The sequence below is a fragment of the Oryx dammah genome, unplaced genomic scaffold (assembly GCF_014754425.2).
Source record: "Oryx dammah isolate SB20612 unplaced genomic scaffold, SCBI_Odam_1.1 HiC_scaffold_11, whole genome shotgun sequence".
NCBI lineage: Eukaryota > Metazoa > Chordata > Mammalia > Artiodactyla > Bovidae > Oryx > Oryx dammah.
In genome coordinates this window covers 2,690,195-2,717,388 of record NW_024070195.1, presented here as the reverse complement: position 1 = coordinate 2,717,388, position 27,194 = coordinate 2,690,195, and the positions used below count along the sequence as shown (strand labels likewise).

General features: G+C 51.8%; 1 protein-coding gene across 2 annotated transcripts in view; it reads left to right on the top strand.

Moving 5' to 3' along the window:
* The window catches only part of LYRM4 (LYR motif containing 4), an 87,502-nt gene that overhangs the window by 50,829 nt on the left and 9,479 nt on the right, over positions 1-27,194 (top strand). The window contains exon 3 of one of the 2 annotated variants that reach the window (XM_040249388.1): positions 25,559-26,487. The exons of the other annotated variant lie outside the window; for it this stretch is intronic. Within the exon in view, the coding sequence (XP_040105322.1) occupies positions 25,559-25,588 (30 nt within the window). The 3' untranslated portion in view covers positions 25,589-26,487. Of the gene's footprint in view, positions 1-25,558; positions 26,488-27,194 lie in introns of those variants that run through there. 2 annotated transcript variants of the gene reach the window in all.

The following is a 27,194-nucleotide window of genomic DNA, read 5'->3' as shown; positions in this document are numbered from 1 at the left end:
GCAACTCTGCTTACGTAGCTGAATTGCCATTTGTGGCTTTGTGTTGAGACTTAGCTCATGTGTTTCTACCTAAGAACCTGTGCTGTGAGGCTGGTAGTAAAGGAAACCGATGAGCCTGAGTGGCTGGCATGATAAGACTTCATCTGGCATAGTCACATGTCCTGTGATTAAGCACCGTAAGAAATTAATGGTCAGCAGAGCCATAGCCAGCAGCATGCTGCAAGTACGATGCAGCACGGTGTTATAAAATTCACCTTGCACGGCTGTTTTTCCAAAAATTTACATCTAGAAATACCTTACAATCCAGCAATTCCACTTCTGGTTCTGTGCCCAGAAGGCTTGAGAGCAGAGACTGGAAGAGCTGTTCAGGCCCATATTCATGGCACCATCCTTCGCAGTAGCCGAAAGGTGGAAAGTTTAAATGATAAATTTTAGGTATTTTATAAAAATAGAATAAATTCTTCTAAATGTATAAACGGTAGATTTTACATATGTTCTATCATAATAAAGGAAAAACCAACTTAGACCCTGACTTTGAGTTACCTAGGGCTTTTCATTCCTTTTTATTTTCAATTAAGCATTTAATTCTCAGTGAGAAAAGCCAAGAGGGAGATCTGTGTATCATTTTTAAATCATGAGTGTATAACCGTGGACGCATGCGTGTTTGTGTCCACAGATGCACATACATGCTTTATTCCGCTTCTGCGCAGCACGTGTGCGTGCGTGCATGCTAAGCTGCTTCAGTCATGTCCGACTCTGTGCGACTCCAAGGAGAGCAGCCCACCAGGCTCCTCTGTACACAGGATTCGCTAGGCAAGAATACTGGAGTGGGTTGCCATTTCCTTCAGCAGCACATGTGAGCTGCCAGTAACCGACTCCCTTGAGGAAAAGGAATTCTGTTTTAACCCTTTGCAGCAGGGAGGTACAACCAGAGGAAGCTCTTTCAGCTCCACCCATTTTATTAATTTCTTCTCTTCTCTCTGGGTCAGAAAAGGTAACTGTGCAGAAAGCCTCTTAAAGCCAGGACGCCATATAAGTGCATGGCTGGCAGGCCACAGGCCCCCAACCTAGAGCAGGGTTGAGGTCTGACACCCCCAGACAGGCCCGGCAGGGCCAAGGGCAGAGGCAGTGACCTCACCCTTCCTTCTGCTGGGAAAACACTCTGAAAAGGAAACCTCCACTTCAGCCATCACTTTTCAGTCACGCTGGTAATCCCCCACAGCCCCTGGGCGAAGTATCGCCTGGCCGCACCCTCAGAGCCGGCCATGCCTGCTGTCGGAAGCTCTGCCTTTTGAGGAAGTTCCACAGAGGAATCCTGAAGGGTGGTCTTGAAGAATCACGTGTGGAGCTCTCCATCCAAGCGTTGCTCTGAAGTCCCTCCAGGCCTGCTCGCTCCACAAAGCTTCCTTCTGCAGAACTGCCTTCAGTTCCAGATTCCAGGGCTCCTGAGAACATTGAGAAGAAGTCAGCTTCTTTCTTCATCCTTGACTCTGAATCACTTAACTGTTTCCAAAAGGTAAATCTACCCTCAGAGGATGGCTCTCTGCCGACAAAGACGTTATGCAGAAGAGCCCTGAGCTAACTCATTCAGTAAACACTGAGTGCCTGTTGTTGCCAAATGTCCTGCTGGACGCCTGGGACAGGCGATGAGACGCTGCCCATCCCTGCTGTCAAGCTGCTGACCATCTTAGCGGAAGACAGACGCTCTCACAAATGATTAACTACACAGTGAATGGGTGTGGTCGAGCAGGGGCCCAGGAGAGGAGTGGCTCTCAGAAGGGTTTTGAACAGAGACCTCGGCCCAGAATGTGTCATCCTCTCCCCGAATGACAGCCTTGCAACCCCGTGGGCTGTAGCCCTCCAGGCTCCTCTGTCCATGGGATTCTCCAGGCAAGAACACTGGAGTGGGCTGCCCTTTCTTCCTGCAGGGGGTCTTCCCAGCCCAGGGGTCAAACCCACACCTCCTGCATTGCAAGCGGATTCTTCACCACGGAGCCACCTGGGAAGCCCCATCTGACCTGGGATATTTGGGATGACAGGGAACAGCCGCTCTCGTGTGACGGCCTGGCCTTGAGCCCCACAGCAGAGAAGATGCACCACAGCGTCTTAGAGCTCTAGCTGGATTTTAGACTTTTGTTAGTCTTTTAAATAACCGGGTGCCATAAGGACGTGTTTGACAGCTGTGGCTAAAATGACGGAAGAAAAGACGTAGTAAAATAGTCCTTGAGTCAGAACAGTAGGGCCGAAACAGCATGCTAAACTTAGCAAGCGTCCTTCGCTCGGATGGTAACTGTTGGCACCAGAGAGCTTGTGTGTCCCTGAACTGTTCTCTTAAAGAGGCAGCTGGGGGACTTCCCTGGTGGTCCAGTGGTGAAGGCTCCAGGCTCCCAGTGCAGGGGCGGCACAGGTTTGATCCCTGTTTGGGGATCTCACGTGCCACACAGACAGTTGGTACTTTAAAGGAATCATCTTGGAAGACAGGACGAGGGTTTTGTGGTCAGGTGATACAGTTCCAAGCAAGGACCTGTTTTACTAGGAAGACTTCTCTCTCAGCTCCTTAAGAAGACATCAGCTTTGCCATTTAAGGAAAGCCATAAGAAGGTGTATTAACTGGCAGAGAAATATGCAGTTGGAAAATTTCTAAACTCCTCTGAAAATGCTCCTGAAATTGGCATTTCCGTGGCGGCCACACCTGTAAAGCACACAACTCTCCAGCACACAAAGGCGTGGAGATCTCGGTAGTCCTCCTCCAGTTACCGAATTAACACTTTTCCACATTTCTCCTGCGTGTTGCCATTCTCGTTTTGCACACATTTGTGGCATTTACACTATAGGGGATATTTAAGACATTTTCCAGTAACCCTAAACAAAATGAGTGCTACTGCAGTATGTCGTCTGCAGCGCTAAAGAAGCGTGTGCCTGTGTACAGCCCTCTTGGATGTGACTGTGTGAAGGGCAGCTGGGGAAATAAATACACAGCAGGCTCCAGGCATCGCCCCTCTGCCCCCATACCTATGCAGACCAAGTCACTCCCCACCCTCAGGAACCTGAGACCCACATTCAAACCAGGCCTCTGAGCTCCTGCGAGGTAGGGAACCAGCTGAAGTCATCCTTGTCTTCAGTGTGAAGATGGAAAGCTCGTTTTCAGGAGAAAATCTGTCAGGTCATAACATAAGCGAACTTCCTCTGGTGCTTCGGCCCTCAGGCACAGATCAGCCAGGACTGGTTTCTAAACCGTACTGCTTAGAGTGAAGACAGAACACCACCTGGTTATGCTCCTTCCCGTCGGTTCCTGAGAAGAGAGGAACACAGCAGACTGTTGAGTGTTCAACTTAAAATCTGGGGTGCAGCTCAGAACCCCCCAGAGGCTCGCGGACAGGCAGGCCTGCAGCACAAAAGAAGCCATGGCTGAGAATTCCCGAGTGGTCCCCCTCCCAGTTCCCAAGCTCTGGGGCCGTCACCAGAACTTACCTCTGGAAACAGCCACCTTTCTGACTGTACTCACAGCTCCTGTGACTCGGGAATTCTGATGGTGTGCAGTGCAAATGACGTGTCTGCCCCATGACGACAGCCCCAGCGGGAAAGGTTTAACAGCTGGGGATGGCGCAGGTGGCTGGTCGTGGCTCACCTGGAGGCTTCTTCCCGGCCGGGGGCAGCCACGCCCCTTAAACAGAACAGCTCCCTGTGGGCTTGCCAGGAGGCCGGGCGCCCTGGCTCCACTCCGTGCTCAGAGCCGCAGAGAACAGGACACGGCGGCCTGGCCTCTGAGGACCTCGCCTCGCAAGTCCCCAGCCTCCATTGGACACAAGTTCAGATTCAGGGGAGGGGGACACTCCCCGCCCCCAGTTCTCAGTGGCAGGAGTGTTACAGAATCAGTGGCCTGGTTTTAAAACAACCCCAGGCCTGTGAATCGCAGACAGCCCTTTGTCCTGGAGTCCTTGGAAGAACTGTATTCTAATTGTAGTCTGACTCTCCCTGCAGCCCAGCTCTAGACCGAGAGCCTGGAGCTCCACCTGCACCTCGGGGCTCAGGCAGAGGGAAGGCTGCGCTGGTGAAACTTAAAGGCACCAGCCTCCTCGGCTGGCTGGGGAGCTGGCACATTTTGAGGGACAGCTGTTAGCTCCAGCTGAAGGTGCCATGGAGTCTGCATTTTCCGATCCTCCCATTCGAATGGGAAATGGCTTTTTCATGTTGACTCACAACACCTGCTCTGGGCCGGCATCTAATTGTGACCTGTGGACCCTCCAGGGTTCCAGGTTGTGCTCTTGTCTGCACTGGCTCTGATCCCCTCAAAGAGGCCCAGAGCTCGCGGGACGAGGCGGTGCCCAAGGTCGCACATCACACCACACACAGAGGTCACACTGGGTTCTGCAGCGCCCCTCCTTCAGATACTGCGACCTTGACGTAGTGGTTGCAAAGCCTCTGGCTGAGAGTGTGGGTCCTTCTCAGTGAGCAGAAGGCCGCCTTCCTCCGCCTCGGTCAGCGGTGCACGGCCCCACCCAGGGCAGGAGCTCAGCGGGCGATGTTCATGACCCCGGTCGGCTGAGGAGCACACCGTGCTGGGTAAAACTGAAGGGGGAGGGTTGGCTTGTGTTTCGTATTCTCAGCTCTTCTCAATATTTGTTAGAATTTAAACTTGTCCTAGCATATCTGTTTGAAATAGGGGTAGGAGAAATACATGTATGTATGTTTATGCATGTACTTCAGGTTAGTATTTGGGATGACAGAGGATGAGATGGCTGGATGGCATCACTGACTCGATGGACGTGAGTTTGAGTGAACTCCGGGAGTTGGTGATGGACAGGGAGGCCTGGCGTGCTGTGATTCATGGGGTCGCAAAGAGTCGGACACGACTGAGCGACTGAACTGAACGTTTAAAGTGCAGGAAAAGAGACCAGGAAAAGGTTTCAGGACTCTCAAGCTGAAGGTTTGTCTCTCTTCCCACCGTCCTTGAAGCAATATCATTGGCTGAGTTTCTAGCTGACCGCCTGCCCCTAAGAAGAGGTGGCCTGGGGCACTGGCCACACAGTGTGAAGCACAGAGATCGCCTTCGTTTTCGTTGTTGTAACTTGGGTCTGTGGCAGCTGTCCTGTGCAGGCTAAGCCTCTCGGGTTCTATCAGTTATCCCCTCTAGGGGAGCCAGGCACGGGGAGAGACGGATATCCACCTCCTGTTAACGACAGTAATTGATTTTAAAGGGGACACTGCCCTTAGTACCTTGGCCGGGCCCTGGAGCGGGTGAGATTGGTTGTTGTCCTCTTGGTGATGGTAAAATTTTAATGATTATTTTCAATATGCTGTAGAGCTTTCCTTCTTCCCCGTAAAGATGGTGAGGTCTAAACACAGGCAGCGGCTTGTGGGAGACTCTCTGTCTCTCCTTTGGCCTCCCTTTTACAAAAGAGAGAGAGAAAAGCATAGAAATCAGAGCGACTCTCCTCTGGAAAACCTTGGGTCTGACCGTAGACCTCTTGAGGGGCAGGGCGTCGGGCATCCTGGGTCCCAGTTCTCCCTTACAGACCCCGGCAGTGGTCATGCGGCTTCCTCTTCAGACCCCCACGTGCCCCTGCCTCGGCTCAGGCCCTTCCATCTGTAGTTTCTGTATCAGTTGGCTGGCCTCCTTATTCCGGGGAACCCGGGCCTGCCGGGATCTGCGCGCCACCCCTGGGACAGCTTCCTGCTAACAGCAGCTCGGGAAGCAGACGGGTGGGTTTCGAGAGCTGGTTCCTTGCTCTACGATCTGCCTCTTCACCAGATGAGCTTCTCTTTGGCATGTGTGCTTAAATGTGAGCTCTGCACTCAGAAAAGCTGACCGTGGAAGGTGACTAGCCCACAGTAAGCACTCAGTAAAAAGTAAATTAATAAATTAGAAAAGCTTACAATAGCTGTAGGTTTTCCAGTAGTCATGTACGGACGTGAGAGTTGGACCACAAAGAAGGCTGAGCGCCAAAGAATTGATGCTTTCAAATCAAGGTGTGGAGAAGGCTCTTGAGAGTCCCTTGGACTGCAAGGAGATCCAACAAGCCAATCCTAAAGGAAATCAACCCTGAATATTCATTGGCAAGACTGATGCTGTAGCTGAAGCTCCAATACTTTGACCACCTGATGTGAAGAGCCAACTCTCTGGAAAAGACCCTGATGCTGAGAAAGATTGAAGGAAGGAGGAGAAAGGGGACAGAGGATGAGATGGTTGGATGGCATCACCGACTCGATGGACATGAGTTTGAGCAAATTCCAGGAGATGGTGAAGGACAAGCAAGCCTGGCGTGCTGCACTCCATGGGGTCACAAAGAATTGGACATGACTTAGCAACTAAACAACAACAAAATATGATATATAATTGAAGGGAAGGGTTATAGTTATTAAGATCACTTGTAACTCCCAAGTGCAGCATCCGTGATGCGGCTGGCCGTTCGTGTTGACTGATTCAGACCTGTGGTGCCTCAGCCCTCCCCGGCTGCTTAGCCAACGGTGCTGCCGCAGAGGTGGGAACCCTGGGCCGGCTCGGGGGGCATCTCAGAGGCCCTTGCAGAAGGTTCCATCTCTCTGAGCAAGCCTAGGAGACCATAGCTCTACGAAGAGCGTGTGGCAGTGTTGGTACTTCTAACCGCTGTGCCGTATTAAAAAAACATGTAGCAGCACAAATCACCAGAAATTTCATTACGTCTCTGGCAAATTCATACTGAAAGAAAGGACAGATGGTTGAAAACAGCCATAAAATATTCCATTACATGTCTGTGCGCACCATTAGACAGTAGTTAGGGGTGTTATTAATGGGTCAGACTCACTCGGGGAGTCATGTGTCCATAATGCACATTAAAACAATGATGCTTCTGGTGTTTTTAATGTAATCAGGGCGAAAGACAAACATGTCTTCCCGTGTAATTAGAAAGCAGATTTATGGACAGTGCAGGCGCTGATGTGCAGGCGGCTGCAGTCACCTGGGAGGTAATCGCGTGATCCGACACCGAGGAGGGGGAACGGGGCGCAGCCTCGAAGCTCCCAGCAACAATGCACGGTGCGTTAGCCATACATTCCAGGGAGACGGGCAAGACGGCCACGTCGTATTTCTGAAGACCCTCAAAAGCCCATTTAAGAAAAAAAAAAACATCAATAACTAACCAATTTGTGAACTATGAATAAGTAATTTGAGCCTTGAGCAGGCTTCAGCGTGTCCTTGAGAATTAACACAGACGTCAGTGTTTGGACTCTGTGAGAAGACAGGGAGCCTTTTAGGCCAGGTGTGGCCCCAGGGTGTGGTCCCCACCCTGCAGAGCGGGACACGCAGCCCTGCGGATCCAAATGTCAGCATCCCTGGGGTGATCAGCGCTTGGGGAGCGAGGCTTCCTTAGGGCACCCCACAGAGCAACAGGAGGGGGCCGTGGAATGGATCCCGCCTCAGAGCAAAGGAGTGGAGGGGTGGGCAGGGCTGGGATCCCCGCTCTGGGGGTCCAGGCCTCCTCTGGCTCTGCTTGTCTGCCCATGCTCTCCCTTGGCGCTTCTTTTCTCTGCGCACTCTGAACTTGCGGCCCTTCAGACCGCTGCTCCCCACAGGGCCAACCCAGCCTGCTCTCCCAGAACGTGGGGGCCCCTGGGGGTGTAGCACGTTTTCACCTGTCACCTTTTCCAGCCACTGCCAACCTGTGGCTTCCAGGTGGGCCTGCACTCACACAGTCGGGGGGTCGCCAGAGCCCCTCGGGGAGTGGGCAGTGTGACTTTCCTGTAGTACACGGCCTGGCGCTTCTGGTGCTGGCAGAGGTCCTGGCTGGGGGTCCTCACAGGACATCCGCGGGCTCCGTCCCAGGGCCGTGGTGCTTTGTGTGTCCTGGACTCAAGGCTGATCACGTCTCAGTAAGTTTCCCCCCGTGGTCCCGTAAGGAAAGGACCTCTCCTTTCTGGTGACACGGCGGAGTGCGGGTGGGATTATAAATGAAGAATGAAAGCGGGATCCGCTGGACTCACAAGCAGCTGTGAACATTTACTCATTTGAGATAACTTTAATTACTTATGCAAATATATGTGAGATTGAGTCCAGAAGTCAAATATATTCAGTTATCAAAAACAAACAAACAAAAAAATACCCCAACAAAGACAAGCCCAGAACCAGATGGCTTCTCTGGTGAATTTTACCCTCCCTTTAAAAGAAGAGCATTAAAAGAAGAATTATTGCCAGTCCTTCTCAAACTCTTCCCAAAATTTGAGGAAGACAGACACTCCCAAGTCCATTTTACAAGACCAATGTTACTCTGATACCAAAGCCAGATGGGGATATTGGTTCATCAGACCAGCATCCCTGGTGAACATGAATGTGAAAATTCTCATTAAAATGCTAGCAACCCAAACTCAGCAGCACATTAAAAGGATCATTCACCATGATCAAGTGGAATCTTTTTCAAGGATGCAAGGATGGTTCACCATATACAAGCCAATCAATGTGATACCTCACTATTAACAGAAAGAAAGAAAGAAAAAGTCATGTCAAGAAACCACCATACACAAGCCAATCAATGTGATACCTCACTATTAACGGAAAGAAAGGAAAAAAAAGTCATGTCAAGAAACAGAAAAAGCATTTAACAAAACTCAGCATCTGTTGTTGATAAAAATTTAACAAATTAGGCATAGAAGGAACATACTTAAGCACGATAAGACACGTGTGATAAGCCCGCTGTGAACGTCACACTCAGTGGAGAAAGTCTGAAATCTTTTCCTTTAAGATCAGGAGCAAGTCAAGGGTGCCCACTCGCACCATTCTTTTCAGCCCAGCAGTAGAAACCCACCAGTACAATCACGACACTTTGCCCTAAACTTCTCAGCCTGTCTGCTAAGAACACCTGGGCTTCCCAAGTGGCTCAGATGGTAAAGAGTCCGCCTGCAGTGTGGGAGACTGGGGTTCAATCCCTGGGTCGGGAAGATCCCCTGGAGAAGGGAATGGCACCCCACTCCAGTATGCTTGCCTGGAAAATCCCATGGACAGAGGAGCCTGGTAGGCTACAGCCCATGGGGTCGCAAAGAATCAGATATGACTGAGCGACTTCACTTTCCTAAGAACGCGCACGTTCTCCGCCCTAGGCACAGTGCCGGCGTCACACCTGAGATGGTTACCGAGGACACAGCGATGGTGCCCACTGGCGAGACACACAGCCCAGCGCCACGCTGTGCCAGCCCCTCCCCCCCACTGGGACCCTGGCGCCCTCCGCCCCTCCCCAGCTGCCTGCGGTCTCCATGAGGCCGAGCCGGCCGTCCTGGATGGTGTCCTGCAGTCTGAGGCCCAGGGAAGCATCTCCGTCAGGAAGGCTGTATGCTGCTCGCCTCCCCACCTCCAGGGCTGGGCCCACACCGTGGGCCGCTCTCAGGGTCGTTGGGGCTCATCTGTGTGAGAGTGAGTCAGTGCTACCTGAGCCTCAGGCGGTGGCTCCTGTCCTGCAACCCCTTTTGATCCCGAGGACCCTGCCTGAGGTCGCCTGCGTCACCGGTCGCACAGGCGCTCTCCGGGTGACCTGGCCCTCCCTCTCCTCCCCTCGCTTTCTGAGCACCGCAGACCGATTCTTTCACGCTCACGGCACCGTGGCATGACCACTGTGTCCTGGGCGCTCACAGGGCTCCGTCCCTGTTGGCGGGAGCCCTCTCTGGCCAGGCGCTCCCCCCAGTGATGGGCGCCCACTGCTCTCGGCACGGCCTTGCTCTCTGACATGGGAACACGGTGCAATTATTAACACCTGTTATCCATGGCTCTGTCTTATCAGGAGGGCCAGCTATTTCTGAAAAGCAAACAAAAAGTATATGTTCCATTCATAGCTAAAAATAAAAAACGCAATGCATTTCTCCAGCAATGGATGTCTGGATCAAAGCCCAGCAACTAATAACCCAAATAAACAGGCCCTTCCTCTCGGGAAGAGTAGGCCATTAAGAAACCTCTGACTCGGCATTGCTAGCATGTGACAGGCATCTTCCAGGGCAGCAGAGAAAGGCGGGCGAGGTGTGTGTATAACTCGGGATACAGGACGCTCACCGACGACGCTCTGATAAGACCCACTGCATGCCCAGCGCTGTGCGGGTAGATATCAGAGGACAGGAGACGTGCTGGAAAGGAGAATCAAGCCAGTATTGGGCAATGTCCTTCTAGTGTCAGAGGAATAAACAGGGAGGAGGGGAGCACAGGGCGAGGCGAGCTTCGCACCGAGAGCTGTGTGTGTGTTGCTGCAGGCCTGGCGCAGACCCTCCTAACACAGCGATCTGGTTGTCTCGGGGTTGGGGTGGTGCAGAGGGACAAGTGAGGAGGAAATTCAAGAAGCTCTGGAGGTCAGGCCAGGACTTGCCTCACCCGCGCCTCAGTCTGGTCTGGGGTTGAGGACGCCAGCGTGCATCCTGACAGGCCATTTCTGGGGGAAGAGAACTTTTTCTCTTCCTTCCTCGGTCTGGCGTATAACCTGGAACACAGCGGGCAAGCGGGAAACCCCACTGGCTCCGCCGCCCCAGGTCAGCAGAGGTGAGAGAGCCCCTTGGAGGGAAATGAGCAGCTGCGCGATTGTTCTGAAACTGAACAGGGTTCAGCTTGAAAACTGGCCCAGAAAACCACCACCTGGCTTTTGAAACAACCGTAGTGCCACACGGTTGAGTCACAAAGCGATTCCCCTGGGTAACTTCCGTGCTTTTCAGTGAAGCCTTCAAGCGTTTAACGTGGTTTGAGAAGTTTTTCCACAGACAGCTTCCAGCACCGTCACAAACCTCTGTGCAGTGATGGGGTTGTGTTGTTTTCTTTTAAAATCCTTGTTTGTTTGTTTGTTTTCTTAGTATGTTACCAAAGCTAAACAAAATATTCTTTAGGTTGCTCTTTCATAGCACTTGATATTACAGCATATGACAATTAGTTTTCTTCCATGATGTTATTTTTATTGAAACTTGAATTATAATTGTATTATCATTTGATAATTTAACTTGAATTTGTCCATCTAGCCTTTCAGCTCTCTGCCTTTGTTAACAATTTCAGCTTTTTCTGTAATTCTGTTTCATTTTAAATTTTCACTTAGTGGACTATAGAAATGTGAGCCTCAATCACAGTAGCATGCTTAGTAGCATATTTTCTGGGTATAATAGATGAAAAGGAACCAAGCTAGCATTTGTTGCCAGTTTTGGGGCAATTTTCTTACGTCATACCTAAAAATGAACGTCCCAGGATTCAGTACTTGGATCCACCGATTAGTATTGACGAAAAACTAAAGGAAAACAAGTTAGGGCAACCAGACGTTAGCACAGCTGATCTGCAGCATGACAGCTCAAGGGCTCCTCGCCGATGCTGTTCACTCTTTGTGACGTGACCTCGTCTCTTCGTAAAATAAACACGGACGTACACTTGTGGTCCCAGCAGAGCTAGTGCTGAATCACTGGAGTGGTCGGAATAGTCAGCGGTCATGTGAACGGGAGGTGGTGGTGCCTCGTACTTTTTATTTCTCCATTTTTACATCCAAAATAAAGGTAAAGAAAGTGCTTCTGACTGGATGCTTACGGAGTTTGGCATGATTAAATGCCCAGGTAGTTCCCTGGTGGCCTAGCAGTTAGGATTCCAGGCTTTCGCTGGCGTGGCCTGGGTTCAGTCAAGACTCACGTCACGACACGGCCGAAAAAACAAACGAAGAAAGATAAAAATGCCCCCAAAGTACTGCATCTAGACTGACTTCCACATCTGACAGCTTCTGTAGAGCAAAGCACTGTAGGACCCCGGGAACTAGCAGTGCTGTGGGTCAGCTGAGCCTCAGCGTCAAGAGGAAAGGACTCCCTTTAGATTGTTTGTGCAGATGCTCTGGGAGTGGGGAGGGGGAAATATCTGAAAGGGACTAATTTTTGTTGGAACACATATGTATGTATGTAGACCATGCCGTGTCGTGAGAGTACAGCTCGGTGCATTTTTATCCACTCTGTGTGCGTGCTCAGCCGTGTCCAGCTCTGTGGTACCCCGTGGACTCCAGCCCCCAGGCTCCTCTGTCCATGGGACTCTCCAGGCAGGAGCACGGGAGTGGGCAGCCGTGCCCTCCTCCAGGGGGTCTTCCCGACCCGGGGATCGAACCCAGCTCTCCCGCATCTCCTGCTCTGGCAGGCAGACTCTCTTACCACTGCGCCACCTGGGAAGGCCCCCAGGTTTACCTACTGAAGATGTCTTAACTCAGCCCAGGTCAACAACAGGAGTCTTAGCAGAGGCCCTTGGTGCCCCCTGCCGTCGCCCTGCCCCACCAGGACCACCAGTAGCCCGCCTCGCCAGGTGGAGTGGCTTTCCTGCTTCTTCACCGTCCATAGTGGAATCCAGCTAGTCTTGCCCAGTATTGCTTGAGATCTGTTCATACTACTGCATTCCGGTGTGGATGGCTCCTCCTCCAGGCTGTTTTTTTGTTTTTTTTTTAATCAGTTGTGAAGGCACCACAGAATGTGTTTTATCATTTCTACCGCTGATGGACATTGGGCCATTTCCAGGGCTGTTTTGAGGCACTTGTCTGTAGGCACATGGTCACTCCAGGGCTGGAATTGCCAGCTGATTGGTTTGAGTGTGTTCAGCTGCAGAAGGTACCGTCAAGCACCCCACAGTGGCTGCACCAAATTGCATTCCATCCGTCAGCAATACATATTCCAGTAGTTTTTCTCTACAGTACTTGGTATTTTTGTGTTTTTTCATTTTAACCATTCTAGTGGCTACAGAAACTTTCACTTTAATTTCTCTAATGACTCGTGAAGATGAGTACCTTCATGTGTATTTGTCCATGAGGGACATTTCATGTTTACAGATTGGAATACCCAATATTATAAAGCTGTCGATGTTCTTCAGATTCATATATAGAAGTGATACATTCCCAGTCATATTACTAGCAGTATTTTTTTTTTTTTTTAGAAACTGAGATAGTCATTTAAAATTTCACATGGAAATCCAAAAGACCAGAGAAAGCTAATGCATACATTAAAAAAAAAGAGCAAGGATATTTCCACTACCCATGTAAAACCTTTTCTGAAGCTCTGTTAGTTGAGATGGCTTGGCATTGGTACACAGCTAGGCTAACTGATCAGTGGAGCAGAGCAGTGTCCAGGAGGAGACCCACCAAGAGACAGTCTCCAGACTTCGGCAGAGATGTGCAGCTGCAGAGCCCTGGCCTTTTCGGGCAGTGGTGTTCAGTCTGTGCATAGCTGTTTGGAGGGTCAAGTGTCTTGACCTCTTCCCCATTCATGCATAAAAGTGGATTGTAGATTTAAGTGGGAAAGGAAAAAACAAGTTTTAGAGCCGTAAAAGAACAAGATTCAACTGAGTAAATTTTGGAGATAGTCCTGCCCTTTTTGAACAACTCCTGAATCAGGCAGCATTCTGTGTAGACGTGAGGAAGAGCTCCGAGGAGCTGTGCAGAATGAGGGGCTGGCCCAGGCTGGGGTGGGGCCTGGGGGCGGAAACATGGTCGCAGGGTCCCTCTCCTTCAGGGGCCACGGGTTTGTCCCGCCCATGAGCTAATGACCACTGATCAGGTGATTCCTGACAGGCTGGTTCAAGCTTGCATTTCTGGGAGAGGCAGAAACTGTGATGAAGTCTCAGTTTGGTGGCCTGCGGCTTGGTGCAGCCAGCTCCATCCGGGGCCTGTGACCTTGTTTTCAGCAGAGGAGAGCAAAACAGGACATCTGCATCCCTTCGAAACAGGCAGAGACCCTTAAACCGGACACAGAAAACATGGGCCGTAAAAGAAAAGAAAACAGACGTTGCGCTGCACTAAAATCGTGGCATCAAGAGCAGCAGTAAGAGAATGAAAGAGCAGAATGGGAGAAAATGTCTGAAAAGAGAATACCTAAAGGACTGGAACCAGCTGTTAAAAATGGGTGCAAAATGTGAACAGTCACTTCACAACAGGTGGGATCCAGGGCAGGTTGATGTGGAGGGGTTCCCCTTTTGGGAGGGGGGTCCTCTCTACCTTTAATGAGAGTGTGTATGTCACTCACATTCGGACCCCTGTTCAGTGCCAACAGCCCACGGTAGCTCACCTCTGGAGCCCCGTGCTGGGGGCGGTTACAGCACCCACGCCGCCCTCTGACCATTCCTGCTTCAGGCGCGTGGGGTTTCGATGCCACGGGCACGTAGACAGGCAGGATCTAAGGGCGCAACAGCAGGAGGCAGCAGATGGCTTCACACTCACTTATAACCCTAAAGAAAAATTATCTTTTCCATTAGCATGAAATGTGAGCAAACAGATGCCCCCCGCCGCCTGCTCCCCAGCTCTAACTCACCCCACTGCACACGCTCGCACACACACATGCACGCGCACACACGCCAGGCTCACTGCTGCCGGTCACTCGCGTCATCTTTGGGGAAATAAGGGAAGGACGCGTCAGTGCAGGATAGATAGAGTGAGGAGGCGTGCTGTGTGCTCTGCTTGGAAATATTTGAAGTTGCAATTTAATGGTTGTTTTTTTAGGTAAACGCAGTAGGGTGTGACCTTGACACAGGACTTTCTGCTCTAATTCACACTGCTGAGGTAGAAACTATGGACTCGTGACCCCTGGGTCCCGGGCCGCCTGGCCCCCAGGAGGCCCAGGACCCCGCTGGGTGCACTGATGTGCCGCCCATGCTGGGGTCCCTGCAGCCCTGAGTCAGGGCACACTTAGCCTAAAGCTTCTGGACTGTTTGGGCTTGCCTGGGAGGAGAGGGGGGGTCCTTGTTCTTCCGGCAGCTCCTCTCCAGGGAGGACATGGCCCAGGGGATGACGGGTGCTCTCGGACTTCCTGTCCAGCAGGGTCCTCTCCCTTCCGAAGGGCTGGCCGGCAGAGGCGCTCCGGGCCGCAACGTCTCCTGAGTCCGCGCATCCCTCTGTCCTCTGTCCTGCCCGCCCCCATCACGCGGATGGAGTCGTGACCATCACCCCGGCGGGTGAGCGCTGTGACAGCACCCAGCCCCTCAGCATCTCCCTGTGAGACACCGCTGGTGGTGGCTGTGCTGATGTTTATTTTTAAAATTCCACTATGAATACTACCCATCCTCTAATGGAAGCGCATCGCTAGAATTTTTACATAATTCATGCAGCTTTTGTAACTGCTCCTCTCAGTGATTAATATCTTATTTGCTTTCCTCTTCAGTAACCAAAAGTAATTGATGTGCTATATTCTAATATTTTATATTACACTGCTTTAACTGATTTCAAAAGTTATTCCAAATGCTGGCCACTAAGGATATTTTTATACTTATCCACTAAGCTGTTTGGAAATGACAGTCCTTCACAGTCGTGTGCGACTCTGCGTAGTTCAACCCCATGGACTGTGGCCCGCCAGGCTTCTCTGTCGATGGGGATTCTCCTTGCAAGAATCCTGGAGTGGGGTTGCCATTTCCTTCTCCAGGGGGTCTTCCTGACCCAGGGATCAAACTGGAGTCCCCTGCATTGCAGGAGGATTCTTTACTGTCTGAGCCACCAGGATGGTTCAGTGGGTAAAGAATCTGCCTGCAGTGCAGGAAACACAGGAGACGTGGGTTCAGCTCCTGAGTCGAGAAGACCCCCTGGAGAAGGAAATGGCAATCCACTCCAGGATTCTGGCCTGGAAAATCCCCATGGACTGAGGAGCCTGGCAGGCCACAGACCATGGGGTCGCATGAGTTGGACACGACTGGAGGGGCTGAGCTCAGTAAGCTCTTGGAGGTTGTTGGTGCTGGGGGAGGAGAGTCAGACACTCCTGAGCTCACACACACACAAAGACACATGGGTACATACATGTATACCTACAGATGGATGGATGGATAGATAAACAGATATAAAGTAAAAGCTTTGGGGGACTAGGGACTGCTTTTCCTTCCTTCTCTGAGTCTTCCCCAGGAATAAACAGAGTGGGGCACGCTCTGTGTTGCTGCTTACTTGGGGTTCAGGGCGTCTCCCCTCTTCAGGGACCCGCACCCCTTTCCACCAGGAGCCACGGCAGCGGCGGCCCCTGTCACCAGTGGCTTTGCTTACGAGCCTGATTTAAATCCAGCCGTGACCCTACTCTGCTCAGGCACTGTTAAGCTGGAGAGAGGCCTTCAGTTTTAAATAAGAAAAAACGAAATCTTGTCTCCTAAGAAAAGTGGGAACAGCCTCCTGTGGCATTTCTTTAAATGGATTAATATGTTGATCTTGGGGCGAACAGGAGCTATCCCTCATGGTTTCCTGATTAAGCCAGGTGAAATGAAAAGCAAATCTCACTGCTAAACACCACCTCTGGGAATTTAGCTGTGTTATTTCTATTTTACAGGAACCTGCAGGATTTCTTCTTTAGTTAAAGCAGACTCTTGTAAATATAAAATCTCAGTATTCTTAAAAAAAAAAAAAAACTGTAGACACCATTCATTTACTTGCTTCCTGTTTGCAGAGCTCCCACCAAGAACACTTAATCATGTTAACTGGCTGTGAGCGTCTAATCGTGTGAGAAATTGTTGCTGTGTCTGTACTTTGGCGAGTGAAGGAAGCGGCAGCCTGAGCCTGGTGATAAAGCACCGATTCTCAGAGCTCTGCATCTTAGTCCTCAGCAGATACCTGTCCTTATTCCCTTAAATGTTTGTTTTTAAAGGGAAATTATCAGTCATAAAATAAAATGGTAACTTTTGCCATACTAGTTTATTCTTGGAAGATTCATGGGAAGGTGCTTTCCCATATTGCAGGCTTTCATTTAATATCTATTTATAAGTGAGGGAATATCCATATGATTTTAAGAGCACGCAGGAATGCATTCTCTGTTTTGTAAGGGTTGGAAACCTCTGAACCTACGACTCTGTGCTATTTATCTGAGTATAAGGGGAGAGCTCTAGAAAGTGGACTGGGCGTTACTTTAGTACTTACTCATCAGGTGGAATTCAAAATGCAGAAAAGGTGGAATCAGGCTGGGCGGGAGGTGCTGGCTGTAACAGCTCCATGGTGCGCCCTGTTCGGGAGGCCCCTGCCACTGAGCTGGCTATGTGGGGACGCGCAGGCACCCCCAGCAGGCCTGAGTGCTCTTCCCGAGGGGACCCAGATGTCTCCTACGTGGAGCCCTTCCTGTCTGCAGGAAACAGATGGGACGAGGTGCCATGGCGTGGAGTGGACGGGGGCCGTGGGGGTTTATCCTGAGGACACCCGGGGAGACGACATCTCTGGGCCACGAGCACCCGCCACTCCCCTTCCCACCTCCTCGCTGCCCGCCGCGTGTTCTTTCTGCTGCCCCGAGGCTCACTAGAGTCCCTATTCAAACAGGCGCTGCATCTGTTCCATTCGGACATCCCGTCCTTACGGGCAGAGTCCCTGCCCCTTGCCCCGCAGAGGCCTGGGGTCCCGGCCGCTCCCCCGGCGCCCCCTGCTCCAGGGCCTCGCCAGCCTCGCCAGAGACGGGGTCGGGGCCTCATCCTGAGAGGACAGCCTTTGCCTTCAGGGCCAGTGGCCATGCACCTGTTTTCGTGGACGCAAGAAGGGTTATTCATTGTCTGCCTTCGCCTCCGGTTTTGGCAGACACTGCCCAAGACAGACGATAGTCCTGCAGAGCTCAGTGTTGAGGGACCGAGGCTGTAACCCGCATGGTCACCTGCGGAGAGCGTCTGACCTGCCTAGCCTGCTTCCAGAGGCCTCTGAGACCTTGCCCTCGACCCCATCCTCTCAGCCATGGAGCCCACTGGGGCTTGTTCCTCAGGGGGCGTGTGAGGGGCCTGGAGCACAGCCAACCAGAGGGCTGCACCAGACCCAGGACCCCTGCTTACTGCTCTCCAGCCTTCCAGCTGCCCCCCACCCCATGCAAACCTAGATGGCATATTAAAAACGAGTGACATCACTTCGCCAGCAAGGTCTGTATAGTCCAAGCTGTGGTTTTTCCAGTAGACCTGTATGGATATGAGAATTGAACTATAAAGAAGGCTGAGCGCCAAAAATTAATGCTTTCGAACTGTAGTGCGGGAGAAGACTCTTGAGAGTTCCTCGGACAGCAAGGAGATCAAACCAGTCGATCTTAAAGGAAGTCAACCCTGAATATTCATTGGAAGGACTGATGCTGAAGCTCCAATACTTTGGCCACCCGATGCGAAGAGCCAACTCACTGGAAAAGACCCTGATGCTGGGAAGGATTGAGGGCAGAAGGAGAAGTGGGCAACAGAGGATGAGAGGGTTGGATGGCATCATCAACTCAATGGACATGAGTTTGAGCAAACTCCAGGCGATAGTGAAGGACAGGGAAGCCTTGCTTGCTGCAGTCCACGGGGTCGCAAAGAGTTAAAGACACAACTGAGCGACTGAACAATGCAGGCACTATCATTTGAACCTCGGAGTGGCTAGGAGAGGCTTACTCACCCTTCGCTGCTGAGAAAACAGACCTGAACAGCAGTAATGGCAGAGCCAGCATTAGAATCCCCATTTCCTGGAAGGTTGTAAGACATCCTGGTGTAAGCTCTCTAAGTGATAGATATGTGCGTGGCTTCCCCCCCCACCCCCAGCCCCAAACACAGACACACCTGTGTAGACCCAACTGTTGGAAAATGACAGGATTTATCAGCATTGGTCATATGTTCTGTGTGTATGTGTTCTGGTAGCTGAGAAATTAAAAGCCTCGTGAAGACAGAGTCCGAAAACCTGTCGTGTGTTTCTCCAGTGTTATCAGCAATCGGTCTAGCGGCTTGCAATGCAGGGTCCTCTGATTCTGATCGGAAACGGCTTTCTGTATCCCTCTTCTTCCTTCCAGCCATCCTCTGAGAGTGACATTGTAAAGGTTCCCAGCCCTGGGGTGATGGGACCTGCACTGTGAAGCCCCTTGCCGGACACTCAGTATGCAGTTCGGGTTGTTACTGCAGTTGTGAATCAGGTTTTTCAGCCTGTAGACTTGAGGCGCTGGAGTTGTTACCTGATGATTCCTGTCCATGCCGCGTGGTCTCAGGTCCTCCACTCGACTCTCTAAGCCACCCCCTTTGTAACCTCCCTTCCCATCCCAGCCAGGGCTTGGGGACTAGGGAGGCAGGTGTCGGAATGTATTAAAATCCTCCCTTACCTACCCGCCGTCTGCAGGCGTTGTATGACATTCCTCCTGCCGTCTAACTCTGCTCAGTTGCACTTCTGTGTTAACTTAATAGGCTAATGTTTTATGAACTTGTGAGACTGAACATATGGAGTGTGATCAGGATTTCTGATACTTGATGGGGGTGTGGACATTCAGCAGAACTTCCAGACGGACAGTGATTCCAATTAGTGGCTCAAAGACTTAGACTATCTCATTTACACTATTTTTCCCACTGATTATTCTATGACTTAGGCAAAAATTCAGCACACCATTTATGATCAGATTTATCAGGTAATCTTCTGTGCAGAATTTAAGGAAGAGCCAGTGATTTAGAATCAGAGTGCTTCCTGTGGCCATATAGAGGGTGTTCTCAGGCTTAATTGCTGCAGTTAAGTGTTTTCATCTGGGATCTTCTACTTCTGAGGGGCAAGCTCTCTGTTTTCTCTTTTGGAGTTATCAGGGTTTTCCTTTTGTGTCTTTTTGTATTTCTTTTTAACCAAAGAAGATCCAGTGGGATGTACTTTTCTTATATAATAGATTAGAAGGATGAAGGGTTATTAAAAACCAGCTCCACTCCCTTGTTTAGTCCGTTATGCCCGGCACAGCGGTGCTTACTACAGATGCATCATCAGATTACAAGTTGTTCATTTCCTGTGGATGATTCCCCGAGCAGCATTCGTTATTTGGGTGGTTGACATCCTCCTAAGAAATACTTCTGGCGTCTCCTGCCTCCCAGCGATGTCGTTAGGGGAATTCGGTAGTTGGAGGAGCTCAGAGCTGAGTGTGTAGATCTGTTGACTTGCATGCTGACCTCAGGCAAGTCACTCACTTTCTCTGGCTTTTGGCGGCCTCGTCTATAAAGTGAGGTTGGGGGAGTTCGTGACTTATTTCGTTGGCAAGAGCATTAAAGTCATACAGTCATTCACTCAGTCAGCATGTGTCTGTCAACCTCTGTGTGCGGGGCTGGTCTAGCCGCCACAGGGACCCCAGCCACATGCTACCCAAAGGCCTGCCCTCCTGCAGCAGCCCTCCATCCAGGGGGCGGAAACAGCGCACAGGTAATTCTCAGAGGAAGTGAAGGTGAAAGCGGAATTAAGAAGGACAAGGGAAGATAAACTTGTATTTAGTTAGTCTCTGGGTGTGCCCTAGGGACTCATCCTGTGAGGTCAGCATTCGTGTCCCATTTCATAAATAAGGGCTCAGAGATTGTGCAGCTGCAGTCCCGAGCCAGGATTTAGAAACAACTTTTTGTGATTTCAAAGTCCGTGCTTTTCCAACGTCTGTTGACATCACACACAGCTTGCGAGTCACACACAGCTGGGAGTCTCCTCCGGAGGTGCTGGCGTGTCCACACACACGGTGGGACAGACGGCTGTGGCCCAGGCCTGGCTCTCAGTGCCCGGCCTGCCCCGCCCGCGAGAAGGGCTAGCAGCCGAGAGTCAGCAAGGGCTTGGGGAGGCTTCTGTGCATGAAGGCTGGCTGGCTTGTTCACAGGTATCCTAGAGTTATTGACATGCTTTTAAGTGATGGATATTTTACTTGTAGGAAATCATTTACAGGAATGACAACTTGGTACCGTGATGAGCTCATAAGACGACCTTTCCTGGAAATGGCTCATATGCCGCGTGTGTGTGTTTGCACACATGCAGACACTCACATTGCACATATATGATTTATCAGGTTTTTACATTTACAGATGTTTGTGTTTAATTTTAGGGGAACATCGACTCCAAATTTTTGCTCATCTCGTAGTCTCACTCTTCCAGTCATAGCTTAGGGGACAGGAGGGAGCTTATTTGAGCTCTGACTCACCAGTTGTATTCTGAGATCCAGGAAGCGCTCTGATGCCCTGATCTCCACAGCAGTGGAAGCCTTCGGAGCTGTATTTTTTCCCATGAGACATACCAAGATTTTTAGATTGCTTTTCCCACCACCCTCGGTGTACCTGCTGATCCCTGGGATAGCCAGTACCAAAAGAGATCAGGTGAATCCGGCAGCTGAGGTGGGCCTTGCAGTTTCTGGTTCTCTCCTCCCTGCTCCGACGAAGGGCAGTTGGAGAATGTCCAGAAAAGCAGTAAGGACCCAGCTGCGGCTCTGAAACCCAGCATCTAAGAGAGCTGCTGTGACTGGCTGGGTGACCTCACTCAACCATGCCGTCCCTCCCTCACCTCTGTCTCCGCGTCTGCGGTAATGAACCCCATACCACCCCTGGTGTCTGCATCCCTGGGACCTGGGAGAACTAGTGAGCTGGGCGGTCAGCTGCTCCTCGTCCGGGTCTTGGACTGCAGGGCCTCTCGTAGCAAAGCTTGTGGTCAAGTGTGTCTTTGTGAGTGTGGTTTCTTTCAGGTCCTCACTTTATTATCCTTGCTTAATACATGCCCATAATATTGCTTCATATAAGCACATTAGTACCTGTTTCTCTGATACTGTACATATTAATGAAGTTTCACTGGGTTGTTACGAAGCACTCAGGACTGTACATCTAACAGAAAGCTAAACTGGCAAACCACTACTCACTCAGTGGTTTATCTGGGTCAGGAAGATCCCCTGGAGAAGGAAATGGCAGCCCACTCCAGTACTCTTGCCTGGAAAATTTCATGAACAGAGGAGCCTGGAGGGCTGGAGACCATAGGGGTGGCAATAATGTCGGCACAGGACTTAGCAACTGAACAAATGGCTTATCTGAAATATTGTGTCATCCTGCCACCCTTAAAAGTTTAACAGTTAATACAAAGTTTCAAGTTTAAAGCAGAGTTTTGTTGTACCAAATAAGCATCATGTCAAAAAAATGAAATTTTGTTAAAGGATCTATCCTAGATGATTTAAAAATTAAACTTAAGCTCCAGAAAAAAAAATCCAAAACTCATAAAGTTGGAAATACAAATGAGGTCATCTTTACACTTATAGATTTAATTAGCAGATTTAATTAGATTTAATTATATCTTCCATATAAATAGAAAATGATTTTAAGTAAGAGTCTGTCATTTTCAATAATTATTGTTGGGAGAGTTGATTTCTTGTTTGCTGTAGAGTGTGTGTGTGTGTACACACACGTGTGTGCAAGAGTTCATGTGTATCTGTCTCCTCACTGGGTGAAGTTTCTTGTTTTCCTCAACCGTTTGGTCATGTCCGACTGTGTGTGACCCCATGGACTGGAGCCCACCAGGCTCCTCTGTCCATGGGATTCTTCAGGCAAAAATACTGGAGTGGGTAGCCATGCCGTCCTCCAGGGGATCTTCCTAATCCAGGGATTGAACCCATGTCTCCTGCGTTGCAGGCAGATTCCTTACCACTGGGCCACGAGGAAAGCCCCTGTTGGCGAATGTGACACGTTCTCTTTCCATAACCAATTAGTCTTCCTGTTCTTTCAGCCCAAGGAACCTGCGTCCAGGACCCTGCGTTTATCTCGTGTTCCAGGTGCTACCCAGCGGTCATGCTAAGCGATCACTTGCTCCTCCTCCTTGCCGTTTTTACCAGCTCGGCGGCCTCAGATAATCACGGCATCTCACAGCTCTGCTTTTTCCTCACGGGTGAATGAGGGTGGAGGTGCCTGTCTCAGGGGAGGACCTGAGCTGCAGGAAAACACCCAGGCCTGGTCTTGGTTCCCCGCAAGGTCGAGTCCCCGCAAGGATGGGCTTGAGAAGGGCCCTCAGCACTCCGCGCAGTCGCGCTCCTCCTCGGATGCTGTTCACAGACGGCGGGGCCCTCGGACTGGCGGCAGACAGGTGGCGGCCCTCCCGCTGCACGAGCCCCGCACCCTCTGCAGGAGGCAGGCGTGGGCGGGGGTGGCGAGCCGCGCGTGCACGCAGGTGCAACGAGAACGCGCGCCGTCACGTGACGGGTCGCACGCGGCGCCGTCTGCCGGGAAGGCCGAGGCGGTCGTGTGCGAGTGTTGACGGGGGCGGCGCCGTGTCCGGGTCGGAGGCCTAGTCCACACGGGAGCTCCTTGGGGGCTGGGGATGGTGGCGGCAGGCATGGGAGGAGCCGGTAAAGCCGGGGGCATTTAAGGAGCCAGCACGCGGCCCTGGGGCCCGGGAGGGACTCGGCAGCCCCGGTGATGAAGCCCTGGCCGCGGCCGCACGCTGGGCTGGTGCAGACAGACTGCGCGCCTCCCGAGGTCTGACGCGGTTTCCCACCAGCGTGCACCAAGACGGGTGAGGGTGGAGTGTTCGTGCGTTTCTCCTCCTTGGCAGCCGCCTCGCCCGTGCCCCCCGTGCCCCCCGCCCCACGGTGACGAGGGTCGTACCGCTCTCCGGAGCCTGTTCCTCGGGGCAGGAGGGCCCGGCTGTGGCAGAGGAGCCCCGCCCGAGCCCTCGCCGTCACAGCGCAGAGCCCAGGACAGACTGCCCGCGGGTCTGGGCAAGCGCATGCTGGCCGCGGGAGGCTGAGCTCCCCTCCTAATCTCTCCAAGCTTCCTTCTCCTCTCCTGGAAAGAGAATCATCTTGTCTCCACTTATCACAAGTGGATGTCCTTTCCTCTTCAAATAGCGACAAAGGCGGGTGGGGGGTGCGGCTTGAGGCTGGGCGGGAAGGGCCTGCCTCACAGGGCAGCTGCCGTGCCGGGCTGGCGACCACCGCGGCCCAGACAGCCCCGCCTGGCGCTCGACCCGGCAGGTGGCACTGCCCGCCACCCCCCTCAGGAGGGCCGCTTCCGCCCCTGGGCCTCCCCGCCAGGCTGCTGATGCCTGGGCTGGGGCAGGGGGTCTCTGGGAAGGACAGGGGGTAAATCTGATTCCCTGTGAGAATTTCTTCCTTCTTGTAAACCTGCCACATTTCTTCCACACAAGCCGCTCTGCCCTCCTTGCCCGAGGCGGACCAAGGCCACCCTCTCCCCCCCACACATGGGTTCATGCACCTAAGCAGACACCAAGGGATGAGGGAGGCAGGGGACCCAGTGGAGGGCAGGGGGCCTGGACGGGGCCCCCCTGCACACGCATGGTCAGCCACTCCGGTGAGGCTGTCACACCAGACCTCTCCCCCCAACCCCGGCCCAAGTGTTTCTTCTTGTGGGACTGGAATGGTTCTTCTGGAGAAAGCAATTTGCTGTCAGGGGCTTGGGAATTAGGATTCAGAAGCTTGGAATTGGAGCTCAGCTGCCGGTGGAAAATACACTGTGAATGTTTTATTCAGCAATGCATACATAAGGTTGAGCAGAATGCAAACACATAAATCACTTGAACAATAGCCGTTAAAAGCTGCCTCCCAGCCTTTCAGAACGGCTGCCCGAGCACTGGCGAAGTCCTTTGTTGCCATCTGCTGCTGAAGCGTGTTATTACACTGCCGGGTCTCACTGCTTCTCCTGGGCCTCCGCATTCGCACCCTCGGGCACGGGGTTTCCTGGGGTGACACGTGTTTGAGGGTTGCAGGAGGGCCTGCAGCACCTTTAGAACTCTGTGGGGACAGAGCAGAGACGACAGAGCCCGTGTCTTCGCTTGGCTTTTCACCGGGCCAAGGCCTCGGTGCTCAGGCGTCCCTGGAAGCACAGCGTCCTGTGACCGCAGCGGTCTGTCTCACCGCCCATCACGCTCACCAGCATATTACCGCCAAGAAGCCCGCCCACAAGTCAGCAGGGACTCCGGTGACCACGGGCGGAGGCCCCTCGCCCCGCAGGAGTCGCTTCGTCCCCTAAGTCAGAGGTGAAGGCTACTGGGTCGGTGTTGGACCGCAGTCCAGGATGGCCCCTGCGTCCTGAGTCACGCGCAGCAGCCAGCACCACGCAGGAATCTGCAGCAGGGCCCTGGGGTCCCGGAGCGCTTGACTTGTCTCAGGTGCCGCCTCAGCCTCCCCGCGGGCCGTCTGGACCTGCAGGGGCACCGGTGAGGTCTCCCGTGCCTTGAGACAGTACACGGGGCGTTTCGGCTCCTCGAAGTCTCACGGAGCGCTGGATGGCGAAGACCGCCGGGGCAGCCACGCGGTGATCCTGGCTGGGGCAGGGATACGGGCAGCTGCGCGGTGATTCAGGCTCGGGCAGGGATATGGGCAGCCGTGCGGTGATTGGGTCTGGGGCAGGGATACAGCAGCCGTTGGGATGTGGGATGTACGGCCATGAGGCGGGAAGGCACAGGGCCGCGACCGCGTACTCTTTCCAGGCTGAGTCGCTGCGGCGTCCCTGGCTCTTGACATCATGACTGTGAGCCCCGAAAGATGCTGTCGGTTTACATTATCTCTTTGAAGAACGGTGAGGTCATGGAGGGAAAGCCATGTTTCACATGGGCAGGGAAAAACTACAAAGCAGGCGGGGTTTCCCTTTAACCGTTAACCTGCGGAAGGGAGAGTGGAGCGTTGGGTAGAACAGACGTGAGACTCTTCCTTTTAATAGAAAATGTGGAGCCGCGTGGACCCTGGGTCGCAGCCCCCTATCCCCCGTCTCTCCGGTTCCTGCAAGGGGCCTGGGCCCTGGACAGTCTTGTTTTCAATCCCACAAATGTGGAAGATGGTCAGTTCCTTTATATAAAGTATAGATTTTTCAGATATGAAAACTCTAGATGCAAAAACTGGGAAGTTCAAAATAAAACTGGTAAGATACACATTACAAAGCTTACCATCTAAACTGTTTTTAAGTACACCATGTTAGATTTTTAACAGGCTCTTATTGACTGAATAAGAACCTAAGAAGCAAGGAAGCACCAGGCCTCACGTGCCCACAGGTACAAAGCCAGTTGACACACCAAGGGCTGTTCCGGAGCCAAGTCCACGGTCCGAGAAGGGCTTCAGCCACCCGCTCTAATACCCGGAATAGCCTGGAGCCTTGCTGCCCTGGGGTGCTGAGCTCACAAAACTTCAGGCAGGTGTCCTGCAAGACTGCAGCTTGTGTGGTTTGGACATACATGTCATGTGCTTATAAATTCCCCTCCCCCCACAAATTTTTAAATTTTTGTCAAATTTTAAACTTTATTTTTTTAAAAAACGTGTAATATTAAACATCATTACATCAAAAGTATGAAAAAACCGTTAAAGAGGTACAGTTTTAAAATCAAACGTTCACTTTTACATAACACTCCTCAGCCGCCAGCTCTGGCTGTGGTTTCTGTAAATACAGCGTGACCTATGCTGTGAATTGAACTTGGTTTCTGCAGCCTTACTTGGAAGTGTCTCGTTGATCCAAGCTGTAGCCGTGGTGCAGTAGCCCTGTTTACAGAGTCGTGCTGATGGGGTGGGTTGAACTTTGCTTCTCCCCCGGCCTCGGGCTGGGGCCAGGAGCCCGGATGAGTCAGAGCTCTCAGCTCGGCAGCTGCACCATTGAGAGCGGCCTCCCCGCAGCTCCCACCACCCCAGACCTCTGTCCTCTCACCCTACAGTAGCAGAGACTTTCACACCTGTTGCCCAGGAGTGTTAACAAGGCTGGAGGTCCAGTTCCGGGTGTTAAGTGCCCAGTGTAAGTGCCTGGAGCTTAGGCATTCGATGAACATTAATACTACTCTTCTTTGGGGGTTAAATTCTCAGGCTTTATCTCTAGCAACCACGGAATTTGAAAAAGTTAAGATGGATGGTGGCGACGGCCACGCGAAAATGTGAACGTATTTAATGCCGCAGAACTGTATGTTTAAAAATGGCTCAAATGGCATATTTATTTTGTGCATATTTTACCACCGTAAAAAAAAGAAAGTATTGGATTTGTTTCAAATTTTAGAGCCGGAAAGCTTTTTTGAGTGGAGTCAGCAGGAAAACTTAAAAGAAAGTCCTTGTCTTTGAAGGAGACACGACTCCCGGCATCACGATTGGACCTGCCTGGGGAGGTGTTTCCGATGCCTGCAAAGCACACGCGGCTGACGGGCACACAGCTCACAGTCCCGGGAGGCAGTTAGCTTGGCGAGGGCAGTGAGGAGCAGAGAAGAGGATCCGTGAGCAAACAGACATCTGCTTCCATCTGCAGCCAGTGTTAGTTTGCAATGGCTGTGATTTTGTTTGTTTGTTTCTTGTTTCCCTTCTAGCCTTATTACGGTTTGATTTGCAAATAACAGTTGTGTATATTTAAGTGTATGGCAGGGTGTTTTCATACCCACATGCACTCTGAGATGATTTTCACAGCCGACCTGACTAAAGTCCCACCCGCAAACAGTCCCCTTCCGTGTGTGTGGTGAGAACTCCGCAGTTTGCTCTTAGCAGACTGCAAGTGTGCAGAGCACCCTCATGAACTGAGGTCGCCATTAGATGGCCACCCTCAGGTCTCCACACCGGCCTGATCTTATCAGTCGGAGTCTGTGCCTTCT